Source organism: Muntiacus reevesi, chromosome 22 (assembly GCF_963930625.1).
Source record: "Muntiacus reevesi chromosome 22, mMunRee1.1, whole genome shotgun sequence".
NCBI lineage: Eukaryota > Metazoa > Chordata > Mammalia > Artiodactyla > Cervidae > Muntiacus > Muntiacus reevesi.
Genome location: NC_089270.1, coordinates 32010221 through 32028271, shown reverse-complemented (window position 1 = coordinate 32028271; position 18051 = coordinate 32010221). Strand labels below are relative to the sequence as shown.

General features: G+C 34.5%; 1 protein-coding gene across 1 annotated transcript in view; it reads right to left on the bottom strand.

Annotated features, from left to right (window-relative positions):
- Window positions 1-693: 693 nt before the first annotated feature.
- The window catches only part of UBA6 (ubiquitin like modifier activating enzyme 6), an 81966-nt gene continuing 64608 nt past the window's right edge, over window positions 694-18051 (bottom strand). Inside the window, exons 24-33 of the mRNA XM_065914662.1 lie at window positions 16247-16298; window positions 16103-16166; window positions 15080-15149; window positions 13634-13705; window positions 9827-9944; window positions 8018-8211; window positions 7140-7267; window positions 4716-4803; window positions 4382-4476; window positions 694-2999 (exon numbers count right to left, since the gene is read on the bottom strand). Of these exons, the coding sequence (XP_065770734.1) occupies window positions 2849-2999; window positions 4382-4476; window positions 4716-4803; window positions 7140-7267; window positions 8018-8211; window positions 9827-9944; window positions 13634-13705; window positions 15080-15149; window positions 16103-16166; window positions 16247-16298 (1032 nt within the window). The 3' untranslated portion in view covers window positions 694-2848. The remainder of the gene's footprint in view (window positions 3000-4381; window positions 4477-4715; window positions 4804-7139; window positions 7268-8017; window positions 8212-9826; window positions 9945-13633; window positions 13706-15079; window positions 15150-16102; window positions 16167-16246; window positions 16299-18051) is intronic.

Genomic DNA, 18051 nt, shown 5'->3' with positions numbered 1-18051 from the left:
AAGAAAGCTAAGACATGGCAAGAGAAACAAATTATCGACTGGTTTCTTACTGGGACACCCAAGACTCCAACTTCCTGATTTATGTTTTGAATTTGTTAGAAGTAAAATAGTTAAAGCAATACCTAATGACTGTATCTATCTGCCATCACTTCATGGCAAATAGATGGGAAACAGTGGAAACAGTGGCTGACTTTATTTTTCTGGGCTTCCAAAATCACTGCAGATGGTGACTGCATCCTTGAAATTAAAAGACGCTTACTCCTTGGGAGGCAAGTTATGACCAACCTAGACAGCATATTAAAAAGCAGAGACATTACTTTGCCAACAAAGGTCCGTCTAATCAAGCTATGGTAGGCTACAGTTCACGGGGTCGCAAAGAGTTGGACATGACTGAGCTGCTTCACTTTCACTATAGATTAGTAACCTACTGCTCTGAACTCTAAAAAGTAACGAATGGGCTTTAGAAATCCCCAACCAACAGTCTGGGATTTACCAGATCTTCCCCCTCAATTGTTTTAACAGAATTTCCAGGAGCCAAAAGCACTTGGAAGTAATGTCCCTCCACATCCAGTGAGTGCTAAATCTCCATGACTGCACACCTTGAAAACTAGGAAACACCAAAGCAATACTACTCACAAAATGAATAGTAGAACTGGAATCTCCAGAGTCAACTTCAGAACAGGTTTACAAAGATAACGTCAAATTTCTTGATTTATTTTTAATAAGTAAAAAATCACTCAGTGGTACTGTACAAAATCAAATCATTAATTTTTGCACCTGGTATTTCAATAACCAGCAGTGATCTCATGGTACAGAAATAAAACAATGAAAAAAAAAATTTTTTTCATTAAATTCATGCTGGCTTTCCAGTTTAGCAGAACTAAATAGAAGAAATAAATGGCAATACTTTTACCCATAGGGGGAAAAAAAAGCAATGACAACATGGTTTCACATTTAATCATAAAATGAATTTAATCTTTGTTGATTCTGTTTCTATCTGCTAAAGCACTGATCTCCAGAAGTAAGAATTGATAGCCTGGTTCTGTTCTAAATTTACTTCTGAAGAGATGTAGAGATTTATATAGAATATAAGTAAGATACAAGATCATAGTTGAGAATTACTGAATGGCTACCGAGAAAGTATCAGTTGCTGTCGTAGAGTACAAAACAAAAAAGTGGAACAGACTTCTTATAGGAAAGTTTTTTTATTACTGCTAGCCTCTAATGTTCCAAGCCACAGAGCTTTGATATTCCTGAATTCAATTTTAAATAATATTAATTTTAAGCACTGTGTTTGCAATATACATGAAGTGAGAGGGAAGGATATGATGAACCAAAATTAATTGCTTATTTCAAAGGTAGTCAGTTCATTTAGACTCATCCTGTCCACTTATCTTTGCCTCCAATGCAGATTACCCTTTAATCATACAAACTCAACCTCCATTCCCAAATATATTTTCCCTATTGGATGATGCTTTTACAAAAGAATGAAACAATATACCTGGTTGACTAAACTATATACAGGTGGAATAAAAGGAAAGTTAAGGAGGGAATAGAAAAAGATATCAAATTGGATTAATACTGATGTGAATCTAGTTTTTAATTTATCAAAGTACTTATTAATGGTCTGAACAGAAAAACAGAGGAAAAGCAGCTAGAAAGAAATGACATTCTGTGGTTATGAAATGCCAATTGCTTTAGGACGCATGATAGCATTGGAAGTAAAAGAAACACTTGCTGTTTTCACTGAGTTTACAGTGTTGAGTATATTTTGTTATTTTAATGAAAGCATTTCTATGAATACCTACAATAGCTCCTAGCAGAAAACAGAAAGTTTCTATCAATAAAGATCTAAAAAAATAAATTTTTATCTTTGTCAACTCCCTTTCTGGGAGTGTGTAATTAAATAATATATTTCCCTTTAAAATAAAAAAGTTTTTTTCTGTCCATTTGTTCACTGGAAGAAAAAAAAAATCAAGACTCAACTAGTGATAATTTTTTAATTTCTACTCTTCACCTACTTCTAAGGACACTCCATTTACAAAACCTTTTAGTCTTATATACTATAATAGTTAGGTTTAGAGTTCCAAATAAATAAAATAGCCACATTAGAAGGCCTATTGATGAATCAAATGACCAACCGTATTTATCTGCTCACATTCGTGGATTCTCTAAGAGGGCTGTCAAGAGTTCACACAGTATTGTTAACAGTTAGTTCTGGTTAAAACCTGTCATCATGACTTGCGACACTGATGCCATCAACAAAGATCCTGATTTTGGAGAGACAGTGATACAGCAAACTCTGGTAAAATGAGCGAGGTAACATTTGTACAGTTTTAAATGTCTACTCTTTATCCACTGCTACTATCCCCTGCTCCACTGATGTTAAATTCAAAGCCTCATCTTGAGAGGTGCAGGGAGCCAAATACTATTTGAAAGAAAAATGGGCCTCAAATACTAAACAACCACAACAATTTATAAAATGAGATTAAACGTTTTGGATAATTACATTTGTAACTTTCAATTTCTTGATGTTTTATCTCTTCTAGTCTTGGATATGTAATTTTTCCTTCGTTTCATCCAAAGAAGTTAATACACAGTTTTTTGGTAAGCATTATAAAATAGCATTCCAGTTCAAAGTTGCTTGTGATCACATCCACATATGAAGCACTACACAAGTGTATATACTGTGTTTCAAAATGCTTTACAATGCTTTACTGTACTTTCTTTTTTTACTGATGGTTCCCTTAAATTAAGGCTTTATCAAAGAGAAATCCATAGCACTTTGAGTTGACTTTTTTAGTTCCTGAATTGAGTGCATTCTTTCCAAAATCAAGTAGTCTTAAATTTAAGACAACTTCTGCTCATCAGTGTCATGGCTAAAGTAGTATCTTACTGGAGGTCCAGGTAAATCTTCATCTCCATCAGTATCTGGAGCAAATGACACAGTAAGATCCACATATTTCTTTTCAGCAGAAGGTTTCACAAGTTTATGCATTCTAAGGAAAATAAGCAAGAAGAAATAATTTGGTAAAGTCTGTAAAATGAAAGAGCGATTCAAAGATTATGTTGTCCAAAGAATCTGATCTTGTTTAAATTTACTTTTAAATGTAGTAATTCATCTCCTTTCGTATAATTAAGGAAATGAATGATTTACCTAACAATTTTTACCTCTGTTGGTAATGATAAAGAATACAGACCATTTATTAAAAAACACTCCCCTCAAAAAACCTCATACCAAAAAAATCCACAATGTAAGCAATGCTTTTAAAAAAATGAATATATAGATGGGAAGTACAGATTCCTGTTCTTGTGAATGAAACTTATATTATTAGTGGGGGGAGATGATAATATAGTGACTATTAGTGACAAATGTTATGAGAAAGGGAACAAGTCGAGCAGAATAAAGGGGATTAGGAGTGCTAGGCTGGGAGAGTGGACAGGATATAGTATTAGATGGGGTTCAGAGGGGCCTCTTTAGGAAGTGCAAAGACCAGAGGTGAGAGTTAGTCAAATGGCCATCTCAGAAAGAGTTGTAAGCAAAGGGAAATACCAGAGCAAAGGTCCCATGCTGGAGAATGGAATGTTCAAGGAAAAGTAAGAAGTTAACTGTAACTGGAATACTGTGAGCAAGGACAGAGAAGTATGAAAGGAACTCAGAGGAGTAAGTGGGAACCAGATACTTCAGGGCCGTGCAGACCACTGAAAAGACTGGCTGATTTTGCTCCCTCTCTTCCTTTTTATCTCTGCTCAAATGTCAGCTTATCTAATCAAAATATGACAGGCAGAGAGATTACCAAGATTATCCAACATACCAATATACTGTATCAATTTAACACACCTTTATTCTGCTTTATTTTTCCATAGCACTTACCACCATCTGATATTCATGTCTAATAGTTATGCAAACTCCTCAAGAAGGGTAGGGACTTTGCTTCACTCGCTGTATCCCTAATGCTCACAAAAGTACCTGGGATATAGCAGGTACTCTTCAAAAAAATGTGTTGAATAAACGAATGACAATAACAATTGGCATTTTTTTAAAACTTCAGTCTCACCAGCCTAATCCTCAGTGCTTACACATAAGAGGTGGATCTGCTTTTACTTAGTATATTGATCAAATCAGGTTTCTAAGCTCATTAGTTTCAAAGCTGACTCAGAACTACAATAAACTCACAAGAATATTGTAATCCTATAAATCTCACTTGGGAGGTAGCCTATGGAACTTGGTACATTCACTGTCTTTATTTCTGTCATTAGATAAGAATAAATCACATATTTTAATCTGAACTTCAATAATCTCTATACTTAATTTTCTAGTGTACATCCAACTTACATTTCAATTTCTGAGACTCTCTTGCATACAATGTTTTATACTTACGTTAACTTCAACCTTTTTGCATGACCAGGCATTATAGGAACATAGAGCATTTTGACTCCTTGTACCACCATTGTTGGCTCAATTCCATACTTCTCCTAAAAATGAATACCGAAAAAGAGTACAATCAAAGCTCCATCGAAATAGAAATGATATGTGACAATGTTTTACAACCAGTAATAAGAGAGCAAATTAAAAAAATAAATAAATAAATAAAAAGAGAGCAAATTTCTGATAAATAATATTTATAAAAACCTCTAGGGAGACATGACTGAACACTAATGAGATCATGTATAAAACTAACAGACTCAAAGCAACTAATGAATAATTGTCTCACTTTAACTGCATTTATGAAATCCAAGAGGGTGAAATCTTCTTTTCCATGTATAGTCCATCTGTCCCAAATTGTAAATGATATTCCATTTCTGTTGTAGAAAAATATTTAGAACAAAAACATTTACATTTTCTTCCCTTGAGTAATAATAAAAAAACCCCCAGAAATCCACTATTTGTAATTTAACTAGATATTAATGTGAGAGTATAAAAAAAGAAAATATAACTTAAAATATTCCAAAATTTTACTTCCCCAGTACACTACACACATAACCATTTTTATCAGAACCTTGTTATCTTTCCAATGTCTCATTATAAACCAGTATATCTTAGCAAGAGAGTTTGGTTTCTCAATAGCTGCATGAGTTTCATTTCACTATGTGGATGTTTCAGTCTCTTCTCATCGGACACTTGGGCTGTTCTAATCTTTGGCTACGATAAACAATGCCAGAATGAACATCCTATACATGTATCATTTGAGATGACTGAAACCGTTTATGCAAGTTTGAACCATAGTGCTGTGTATGTTTTAATATGGGTTATATTATTTTATATTCTCACCAATAATGTACGAGAGTAAAGCTTTCTCACACTCTTGCCAAGATGGCAATTTTCAAATTTTTTGCTGTTACCAGTTTAAACTATAAAAAATGAAAGTCCCAGAGAATTGTTCTGCTTTGTCATACAGCTTTTGGAACTACATGCTTATTCTTATTATTCATTAGTCAGACACTAGGGGTGGCTTCTAACTCATCTGAGTTAGGCAGACATAGATGAAACCATAAGAAAGTACAATGCTGAATAGTGTGGCAGGTTAATAGTGTGCTGACTATACTATGGCTAGTTTAGTCAGCAGTGCTTCACGCCAGATGCATAAGAATGAAACTGGACTCCTATCTTCACCAAACACAAAAATTATCTCGATTATCAGAATGAATTGAACACCTGAATTAAGACCTAAACCATAAAATTCCTAGAAGAAACCTTAGGTGATAAGCTTCTTGACACTAGGTTTTGGTGATGATTTTTTAGATTTGACAGCAAAAGTAAAGGCAACAAAATAAAAAATAAACAAGTGGGACTGTGTCAAACTCAAAATCCGCATAGGGAAAAAAAAAATCAACAAAATGAAAAGGCAACCTACTAAATGGGAGAAGATATTTGCAAATCATACATCTGATAAGGATTTAATACACAAAATATATAACAAACTCAGACAACTCAACAGCAAAAAAATGCATACAATCCAATAACAAAATGGGCAAATGACCTGAACAATTTCCCAGAGCAAACATACAGATGACCAATAGGTAGATAAAAGGATGCTCATTATTACTATCAGAGAAATACAAATCAAAGCCATACTGAGGCATCATCAGACACCTGTTAGGATGGTTATCATCAAAAAAACAAAAGGTAACAAATGCTGGCAAGGATGTGAAGCAATTCAACCTCTTGTACATTTCTAGTGGGAATGTAAAATGATACAGCCACTATGGAATGCAGATTTAGGTTCTTCAAATAAAATAAAAACAGAAATACCATGTGATCTAGCAAATCCACTGCTGGGTATTTATCCAAAGAAGATGCCAACACTAACTTGAAAAGGTATCTGTACTCCCATGTTCACCGAAGCATTGTTTATATAATAGGCAAGACATGGAATCAATCTAAGTGTCCATTTTGGAGGAATGGATAAAAAAAGTGTGGTGTCATATACAATGAAGTATTATTCAGCCGTAAAAAGAATGAAATCCTGCCATTTGCAACAACAGAGATGGACCTTGAAGACTTTAAACTAAATAAGTCTGACAGAGAAAGATGGATACCCTTATCACCTTATGTATATGTGGAATTTAAAGCAAACAAACCATCTCTCTTCCCCAGAAAACTCAATCAACTAACTAGACAAAACTCAAAAAACCCACAAGCTGACAGAAACAGAAGCAGGCGGTGAGGGTGAACGAAATGGTTAAAGGGAATCAAGAGGTACAAACTTCTGGTCGTGATATTATAAAATGTGCAGCATAGTGACGACAGTTAGTAAATAATACTGCACTGCATATCTGAAAACTGCTGAGTGAGTAAACCCTGAATGTTCTCATCAGAAAAAAAATTCTGTAACTATGTTTGATAATGGATGGTGACTGAACTTATTGTGGTAATCATTTCACAACATATACAGGTGTCAAATCATTATGTTGTACACCTGAAACTAAATTAATGTTGCATGTCAATTATATAATTAAAAAGAAAAAGGAAAAAAATGTTACATGAAGATGGGGTTATGACCTTGTCTTGAAGTGATAGAAAAGATATGTATGTGTAGAGAGGAAAAGGAGAGATAAAGCTATTGCTTTTCCCTTTTAAAAAGCAAAAAAAACTATTTCATTCTCATTATACAAGAGAAGCAGACCTTCATGCATACCTGATCTCAGTTTTTCTTACTTCAGATGTCTCTGTAAACACTATGATTGGAATGGCTAAGTTAAGAAAACAATTTTTGTAAGCTTCAAATGGATAGTCGCCAGCTACTTTGATCATCTCCAATGCAACCTAGGTAAAAGAAGGTGATCTGATTACATAAATAGCCTAAAACTAACTATGACTTTAATTGCACTTATATAATTTTCCTGGATTTTTCTCAAGCATTTCTGTGTAGAGAATAAAAGTAGTTATTAGACTAGAGTAATAAAGATTTCTATAAGTCTAATTAATCTGACCATGTAATCTTCCTACTTTGAAAGAAGACACCAACACTCAAGAAATACAGCTGTCTGAAATCAGTTAATAAAAGGAACAGTAACCACATAGTTTCTACGAGTACCAGTACAGTACAGTATAACAATTAGCGTGGCCCTAAAGATTCTAAACTGTTAAGGAGTTGTTAAGGAAAGACTGAATCGAAAGAAATCCAAATCACTATCAAGAATAGCACTTTTTTAAGGCAAAGAACTAAAATCTAATATTATCAAAGTGCAAAGTCTAGGCTAGTTCATTTTATTCAAGAAAAATAAAGCACATGGATTGTATGGCGGATATAAACGTGATTAAGAGGATTATTGCTTGTAAGAAAAATTATACTCTAACTCAATGGAGCTTATTTAAAAATGTTTGCATTATCTGTAAAAGTTCAAGATACAAGATTACTGCATTTTCAGAAATACCTTACAATTTTAAATTATAAGGTCAATAAGTATCCTTCCTTCTCCAAGATCTCGGAGCAAATGGTTTAGGGGTGGTGTAATAGGGAAGATGGGAAGGAAACAATGACATAGCAACATTTTCACAGAAGAATCCTCTCACCAAGCCAGAAACTGCAGCAGTGGATGTTGCTATGGCAGGTATAATTCTACCTGCTATGCGCTTTGTTTTCAAACGGTCAGCGGGTTCAATACTATACATTTTGGCACGAAGATTTGATGCAGCTGTGATGAAATCTACGTGTCCATTATGATCATCATCTTTTTCAAATGAAAGCACTGCCATCTGAAGGTCACCTGATGATAACAACCAAAAAAACAAGGTTTGCTAGTAAGTAATAAAGGCTTTACTAAGTAAAAAGCCATATGGGCTCACTACTGTTGAAGAATCCTTTCTGTGTTTTGGTTAGCTTTGTAAGTAACTGAAAAAAAAAAACCAAAAAAAAGAAAAGTCAGAGAACTGAAGTTATTGAAGGACATGCAAATGATGGCTTTAATACCACTAAATTAGAGAAATCTTGATATTAAAAAACTTTTCTAAAAAATATAAAAACAAAGTCATGTACAAATTAAACAGTTTACAATAAAAAAGTCAACACTGGTTACTGTTCAAAAATTAATTCCCTAGGTACTACTCTGAAATATTTTACCTCTGATAACTAAGAATAGAGGCAACCGGTCAAACAAAAATGAGTATTTTGGAGGAAGTTTTTTAGATTAATTTGTGGTCCCCCAAATCATTCTGCAGACAGGTGTAGCTTGATCTGTGATGAAATGAAAAAGTAAGAAATGGTAATAAGTTTTTTCTAAAATTCTATTAACTTAGGATATCAACTGTTTACTTGCAAAATAAATAGTTGGCTATAAATCACACAGTTGTGTCCGACTCTTTGCGACCCCATGAACTGTAGCTCACAGACTCTGTCCATGGGATTCTTTAGGCAAGAACACTGGAGTGGGTTGCCATTCTCTTCTCCAGGGTAACTTCCCAACACAAGGAATGAACCTGGGTCTCCCGCATTGCAGGGAGATTCTTTTACTGTCTGAGCCCACCAGGGATGCCCTAAATAGTTGGCTAATCTAGGCTTTTTTCTTGAATTTTACTGGTCTTTATGTAAAATCCCCAAAGTTTGAAAACTGCTGATTTATGTAGTTAAAGGATGCTGAGGAAGTCTCAAAACATAAGCTAGTACAGATCTGTTTTTCAGTAATTAAAAGTTTAGTTTCCTATATTTAAGATCATTTAGCAAGGGTGTACAAAGGTCAGATTTATACTACCTGTGTATAATTATGAGGCCAAGAAGAAATCTGTCTATAATTTTTTTATCCTAATGTGATTTAACTGGGTCTCAGGTTTAGTCCGGCTTCTCTGGTATCTCAGCTGGTAAAGCATCTGCCTGCAATGCAGGAGAGCTGGGTCCGATACCTGGGTTAGGACGTCCCCTGCAAGGAGGGCATGGCAACCCACTCCAGTATTCTTGCCTGGAGAATCCCCCTGGACAGAGGAGCATGGCGGGCTGCAGTCCATGGAGATGCAAAGAGTTGGACACGACTGAGCAACTAGGCATGCATGCACACATGCAGGGTTAGTCTCCACAAGGACTCCATTTTTCATTCATTCTGCTAGCGCTGTTATAAAGGAAGGACATAACAGAATCTCAAGGATTAAAAGAATCAGAACAACAAAAACAAAGCAGACTTACATATCAGTCTTGAAGGGTAAGGAAATGGTGGAGAAAACTGGCGAATTCAGTTCTAGTTCAAGATGAATAGTGACTTTCATATGATCATGAAATCAAGTAATATCATTATTATTACTGTTATTATGTAATTTCACAACCTTCTGAGTGTAGAGTTTACTGAAAATAAAATATTTTTAGCTCAAAATATTTTTATAAGGACCTCCCCTTACTTGTGGTAGCTTCATTAGATGAAATAGCCTTTTCTAGTTGGAAAACAGCATTCCTCTCATCTTCACTGCTCACAGGAACATGGTCTGGTTTCCTCGCAGTTTCATCTGTTTGAACAACCTTTGAATATATGTATATGTATTCATTAATGATATCACCTCTTACACAGAAGCTTAATTAACATATCTGCTTTTATCAAAGAAGTCATAACGAGGAAACATTCTATCTAGTTTAATTAGATTATTAACCACTATGGTCCAAAGTATTTTATACCTTATATTGGTAAATAATATTATATTATTTACATATTTATTATCTACTGCCTCACACTGACACATAAACTCTATGAGAACAGGAGTTTTTATCTGAGAGAATCTCAATATATCTAAAATAAACCTGCCTAAGTTAAAGATACTTACTGAATACTTTATAAGATCTGAGTTCATAAAAATTTCTTTTAAAATTCCACACTAAAATAAAGTTAATATTAATCAATAGCTTGCAATTCTGAAAATCAACTTCAAACCAAATTATGTATCTCTAACGAATGCAAAGTTCTTTTGTGTCTCAAAGAAATTGAAGAAATCCACAAACCATATAATATGGGCACAAAAAATGTTTATTGAATGCTGACAAGAAGTTCCATCCCAAAGAATATGTGTTCCTTCTAGCTGCATGCTTAGGACAGCACATAAAATTAATCTATCTTTAAGAAATTACTTATTAAAAACACGGTCAGAGAAGTTTAGATCAGTTCAGTTCAGTCACTCAGTCATGTCCGACTCTTTATGATCCTATAGATTGCAGCACACCAGGCCTCCCTGTCCATCACCAGCTCCCAGAGCCTACTTAAACCCATGTCCATCAAGTTCATGATGCCACCCAACCATCTCATCCTCTGTCGTCCCCTTCTCCTCCTGCCTTCAATCTTTCCCAGAATTAGGGTCTTTTCGAATGAGTCGATTCTCCACATCAGGTGGCCAAAGTATTGGAGTTTCAGCCTCAGCATCAGTCCTTCCAATGAATATTTGGGACTGATTTCCTTTAGGATTGATTGGTTGGATCTCCCTGCAGTCCAAAGGGCTCTCAATAGTCTTCTCCAACACCAAAGTTCAAAAGCTTCAAGTCTTCGGCACTCAGCTTTCTTTACAGTCCAACTCTCACATTCATACATGAGTACTGGAAAAACCATAGCTTGATTAGACAGACCTCTGTTGGCAAAGTAATGTCTCTGCTTTTTAATATGCTGTCTAGGTTGGCCATAACTTTTCTTCCAAGAAGCAAGTGTCTTTTAATTTCATGGCTGTAGTCACCATCTGCAGTGATTTTGGAGCCCCCCAAAATAAAGTCTGTCACTGTTTCCACTGTTTCCCCATCTACTTGCCATGAAGTGATGGGACCAGGTGCCATGATCTCAGATTTCTGAATATTGAGCTTTAAGCCAACTTTTTTCACTCTTCTCTTTCATCAAGTGGCTCTTTAGTTCTTCACTTTCTGCCATAAGGGTGGTGTCATCTGCATGTCTGAGGTTATGATATTTCTCCCAGCAATCTTGATTCCAGCTTGTGCTTTTCCAGCCCAGTATTTCCTATGATGTACTCTGCATATAAGTTAAATAAGCAGGGTGACAATATACAGCCTTGATGTACTCCTTTCCTGATTTGGAACCAGTCTGTTGTTCCATGTCTAGTTCTAACTGTTGCTTCTTGACCTGCATACAGATTTCTCAGGAGGCAGGTCAGGTGGTCTGATATTCCCATCTCTCTAAGATTTTTCCAGAGTTTGTTGTGATCCACACAGTCAAAGGCTTTGGTGTAGTCAATAAAACAAAAGTAGATGTTTTTTTGGAACTCTCTTGCTTTTTCGATGATCCAGCAGATATTGGTAATTTGATATTCTCAAATCAAGAAACTAGCTACATCATTACTAAAATACTACTCTTTTTTAAAAAGACACATCCAACCCACATTTTCCATATTAAATATTATAAGTATTTGAGAAATATTAAGGAGTCAAGGAAGCAGTAATTTTTATTTGCTAGAATGTGCAGTTGATATTTTGGCTGTGGCTTCTGTTAACTAGGAGTGTCAGACCCTGAAGCTTTGGGGAAGCTGTGTCAAGGAGTTTTAAGCTAATAAGTCCTGTTAAAATTGTGACTTAATTGCTAAGGATGATATATTACCCCTAAACTTCAATACAGAAAGAAGCAATTCAAGCTAGAAAACACTGAAGAGCAGTAAAGACCTGCAAAGTTATTGATGCATATTTCCTTGGCAGCTGTCTAGCAGTTTTGTCCATTAGAAACATGGGCTAGGAATTTTTATAAAGGAATTTTGTTTATTCTTTCTGTACTTTTGTGACAACAAGTCACAAATATTTCATTCAGAAAGTCCATTTACTTGTACAAAATGAACTACCTACAAGTTTCCTTTTCTCTAAAATAAAAATGCAGAGTGGAAGACTGCAAAACCATTTCCTACTTGAATTTTGCATGGAGGCAGTCATTACTCCACACTTTCCAGTATAGTTAAAGGATAAGGGGAACAGAAGGGTTCTGTTTATTGTTAAGGGTTTACTGTTTATTGTTACTGTTAAGGGTTTTGTGGTTTATTTATTTATTTTTAGAGTGCATACAAAAAGGGATATGATGAACTGAAAAAAATATTTAGCATTTGAAACTTTCCAATTTACCCTGCGTAAATTTCATGTTCCACCTTTATTAATACTCCCTATCTCTCTCTCCTTCCAACATATTTGCCTGGCAAAATTCCAACCCTTGTTAAAATCCTATTCCCAACTATTCTACAAGAGCATCCAAGCAGCTAAACTGCCTTTTCTCCAGACTCATTTGGTGGAATACATTAATGGAATTAACATTAAGTGGATCCTAAGCATTGTCTCAAAATTATACATTTTCTAATTTCTCACTTAGCCCATGGCAATTATTCATATCTTTCTTTTTTTGCTCTGCTCAAACAACCTCTATCTTTTCCCTATCACTCAGAGCTATTAATCTTGTTTCTTTTCTTCAGCTAAGAAAACAACAATCTTTTTTTCCCCCTCTCATACTCAAAGCAATTCCTTATAAATCCTGTCAGGGCTACAGCAAAATATACACAGAATTCAACCTCTTAAAACTTCCCTTACTTCATTCAAATCACTGTCATCTCTTGCCTATAATATCCTAATAGCTTATTTTGCTTCCTCTCTCATGTCCCATATAATCCTTCTTAACACAACTGCCAAGGTCCTCCTTTTAAATATGTCAGATTGTACTCTGTGTTTTAAATGTTCAATTGGCTTATTGCATAATAAAACATAAAGTACTTATCATAACCCTCACTATCTCTCCAATCTCACTGTCTACCATTCTTCTCTTGCATAGTCTCCTCGAGAAAAATTCCAGCCTTCAAAGTCTTTCAAGGCCTTTCTCTCATTTTCTTGCTCTGCTGTTTGCACTGCTTTTCCACCAGATAATAGCATGGCTCACTCCTCATTTCCTTCAGGGTTCTGTTCAGACATAACCATATCACAGAAGCTGTCTTCTTTTAGCTCACATAAAATGAAACCAGTTCCATCACCTTTGTTTCCCTGCTTTGCCTTTTCTTACTAGCTCTTCTGCCCATAATGCAATATTACATAATTATTGGCACTTTGAAAAAAAAATAGTCTGTCTTTGGTCCCATAGAATATAACTCCTACAAGAACAAGAATTTTGTTCATTATGGGCTTTTCCAGGTTTAGAATGAAACTTGACACAAGAAGTAGTTCAATGATTATTTGCTGAATGAATGAACTTGTACACGTACCTTGTCAGATGGTTTGAATTCCTGAATCTTTACTTCAGAAAGAATATTCAACAGGGTATCTGCTGATAAGTCCTGATTTTAAAACAGTAATTTTTATCAGCATATTCTTAAGATTCTGAATTCTAAAGCTAAAAACAACCAAAAATGGTACTTTAACATGCTAAAATATTTGAGTAATTTATAACTGTTTAGACCACATCTGTTTGTTTGTGACATTTACTTTTATTTCTATAGAAATATCATCCATAAAGGCTGGGAGGTGGGGTGGTGCATGTAAAAAAGTACTTAATAGTCAACATATTAGTTGACCAAAATCTTAGTCTTTCCACAAATTCTTAAAAAGTTAGTTTTAGGACTGCTTTTGAGTATCACACAGAGTGCCCTGAGATCAGGAACTATCTCTTCAATGTTTTAAAAAGTTCCCTGCAGAAAGTTTTACTCCATATACACTGACTCAATAATAAATGAATAAATAAATAAATGGAATTCATATCTTCAGAAGCTGGAAAATATTTACATGGTTCAAGATAAACTTAGATGAATTTAAAGCTATATATGTTTTCATTATTAAGAATCTGCTTAGGAAAAACTGAGACATAGTGCTTTTGAGGTCACCTACAACTCTTATCACAAATTCACTTTTTTTCACAAGAAGAATAACTAACTGGATACCATTATCTTTACCAGACATTTATGGTATATTTTACTGTGTTTTAACCCCAAAAGGGATTAATCTACATTTTTATGTAGATTCAAAAGAGCCAGTGCTAGTTATGAAACTGGCTGATGTTTTCCCATTCAGCCTAATACCTAAAAGTATAACAATTTATTTAGCTCTATTACGCATTTGAGGATGAAGATTCACTAATGCAGGCCTCCCTTTCAAAGAAAACTGCATTAGATCCTTTATATATTAGTCAATGTCTAACAAAAAATGTATAAATGATAAAAGTTAAGAAATGTTATGGGATTCTAAAAAAAAAAAAAAAAAAAAAAAGAAATGTTATGGGAGATATGGGAGAGCATTTTCAGATCTCCTGAGATGCACATAGGTTAATTTCACAAAATAAGCCAAACAAATGTTAATAAAAAGAACCACTAAGGAATATTTAAAATTTGTTATGATATAGGTCACTCTGGGTTTTCAAAGTAATTATAATAGTTAAAGTTTGTCGGTCACGAACATTTTAAAAATAGTTAAGAATTCTTTCACAAATATTTGTTTCACTACTTAAATTCAAAAAGAAAAATTAAACTTTCTTCCACTTAGTAATGCTGCAATGAGGTGTTTAGCTTCTGCTATATTAGAAAGGGCAACACTACAACAAAATTAAAAGTTTATATTAAAGAATGATTCTTATAAAACACGTTCTGATGATGCAATTAAGCTAGGTCTTCTAATTCTAATTATTTCTATCACTTATTAGGATTTGAAGAATATCTTACCTCTTCTGTAAATGGAATGCAATAGATTGCAGCATATAATTTTGCAGCATTTAGAAGAAAACTGAAGTGCCTTTTGAAATTAAAAAAATAAAGTGTGAGTGTACAATTTCAAAGATGTTTAATTCATCAGAAACTATAACCTTTAAAATGCTGAAGATAAGTAATGTTCAGGATTATGTTTTTTTTTTTTAAATTAAGCAATGAAATTCTGGTCTAGACCAAGGCATTGCCAAAGCTATAAAAAAGAAAACATCAGATGTTTCTTTTCATAAGCACTATTATTCAGGTAGTGATCAAGACTACTCTGGGGAGAGAAGTGGCCAGAAGTAGAAAATTAAAGTATTGAAAGAAAATTCATTTTAATTCATAAGAAAATATTGCAGATTTGGTTTTAAAAGGTGTATAATAAGATCAAACTAAGCAAATGAGTGTGTTTAAAAACAAAAAAGGCAAGTTTTACAGAAGCAGCAGTCAGGGTAAGGTGACTAGAAAAAGCACCAGAGGATAAAAACAAAGCACAGAGTTCCTTGTTGAAAGTGCTTAATTAAGCTAAGTGCTCGATTAAAACGTGCACATAAGTGAATGTGTGTGTTTATAATACAGATACGATATACAGGTATTTACTCAAAGATCAACTCCTTTGAAAATTAATCTGAGAATATTTAGGGAGTTATTTAGTAGTAATCCTTCTCCCCCATATAACCAAAGTTTCTTATACACTGAGTTCATTAAATAGGAGAACATTTGTTTTCATTTTACATTTTTTACGAATAAAGTCAAAGAGATGACACTTTGTTGCACTTTAGAACAGATAAAACTAATGAGGTTATTTACCATGTAAATAAACAGATTCATCTATGTGGGGAGAGAAGAACTGTGGCTGGCTTTCTTGGTCAAATGCTATGTTAATTCTTAGATTAAGATGGATGCAATATTTTAACACTAAAATGTTTGAAGTTTTTACCCTGCAATGTAAGAGGTTTACAATGAAGGGTGTATATAAAACTGGATATATATACTTACAAAGGTTCATTTAGATCAAATTTTAATGGAGAGGGGGGTCTCTTTGGTGACTGCCAAAACAAACCTAACAAAATAAAAGAATACATTATTTTCAATTTCAGCAGTCAATAATAAACTGCATTAAACTTTTTTCTCAATACTTACTGCCATCTTTTAATTGTGTGTCCAGAGGGAAACAGTGAAGCAGCTGAAGAGCCTAAAGAAAAAAACTGAATTAAATACAATCACTACTCATTATTAACTGAAGTAAAAAAAAACAAACAAAAAACATAAAAAGATATACAGTGAAAGTCTCCCAATCACCCTGTACATTATCTGTCCATTCTCCTGTCACTGACCCGACCGTCACTTGGAATAACCTCTAGCCATTTTTTTATCATCACTTACATATATTTTTTTTGCATCTATGGCAAACATGAATAAAGATTATTTTATCCCTTTTACATAGATGGCGGCATACTTTAGATCTCATTCTGTCCCTTTTGGAGAAGGAAATGTGAATCCACTCCAGTATTCTTGCCTGAAGAATCCCATGGACAGAGGAGCCTGCTGGGCTATAGTCCATAGGAGTTAAGACATGACTGAGCAACTAAACAGCAAACTGCTCCTTTTGAAGAGCTAATTCTTAAACAAACAAACAAAATCCAGTAAAAATACACTGCATTTTTTATTTTGAAATGATATGATGTTTGAGATTTGCTTCAAAACCATCCAGGGGGAGGGTATACTAGGTGGGATATACATGAAACAGGATTTCTATGAGTTCTGTGATTCTGTGCATGCATGCCCAGTCATATCTGACTCTTTATGACCCCATGGACTGTAGCATGCCAAGCTTCTCTGTTCATGGGATTTTCCAGGCAAGAATACTAGAGTGGGTTGCCATTTCTTCCTCCAGGGGACCTTCCCAACCCAGGGATCTCACATCTCCTGAGTCTCCTGCATTGGTAGGCAGATTCTCTACCACTGAGCCACCTGGGGTTCTATGAGTTGATAACTGTTAAACCTGGGTGACAAATATATGAGGAGTACATGGGAGATTCATTACAAGCTACTTTCTCTATTATTTCTGTGGCTGAATTTTTCCATAATAAAAAAAATTTTAAAAACCCACAGATGATAAGGACGAAAAAAAAAAAAAAAGAGTTCTTTAGATTTTGAAACATGAGGTCACTGATAGTCATGGTAAGAATAATTTCAATGGATGTGGGGAAAGAAGACACATATTGGATGGAGGTATGGCAAGTGAGTATAGACCACTTTTCCAATAAGCAGAGCAAAAAAAGGAAGTGAAAGCAGGGTTAAGTATAATTTAAAGTTTTAAAACAGATGACCTTATTTTACATTTCAATAGGTAAGAGCCTAAAAAGAGGGAGAGATGAAAGACAGTGATGGACACATTTCAGGAACTGTATGTAACCTGAGAAAGAATAACATCTAACATTTCACTAAATATTTATGGGCATTTATTTATGGGCCAGGTTCTATGCTAAATACTCTACATGTATTAACTCACTTAATCCTCACCACTACACTATGAGTCAGGTACCAATTTATTACCCCCATTTTACAATGAGGAAACAGATAAAATGTGATTATCAGATTTAGATGGAGAAGGCAAAATTTCTGATGTAATCTTTATTCTCTTAGTCTCTTGTTTTAATTTGAACAAAAAACTTCTTTTAAGACTGATTAAATGTATTCCTTCTCTAGAAGGAAATCTGTATTTTAAAACCCATTTTATACACAGAAAGCCAAGAATTACTTAAATGCACAACTGACAAGCCAACAAGGAGAGTTTAAACACATTCTACCTAGTGACTCAGATGGTAAAGAATCTGCCTGCAATGCAGGAGACCAGGGTTTGATCCTTGGGCTGGGAAGGTCTCCTGGAGAAGGGAATGGTACCCACTCCAGTATTCCTGCCTGGAGAATTCCATGGACAGAGG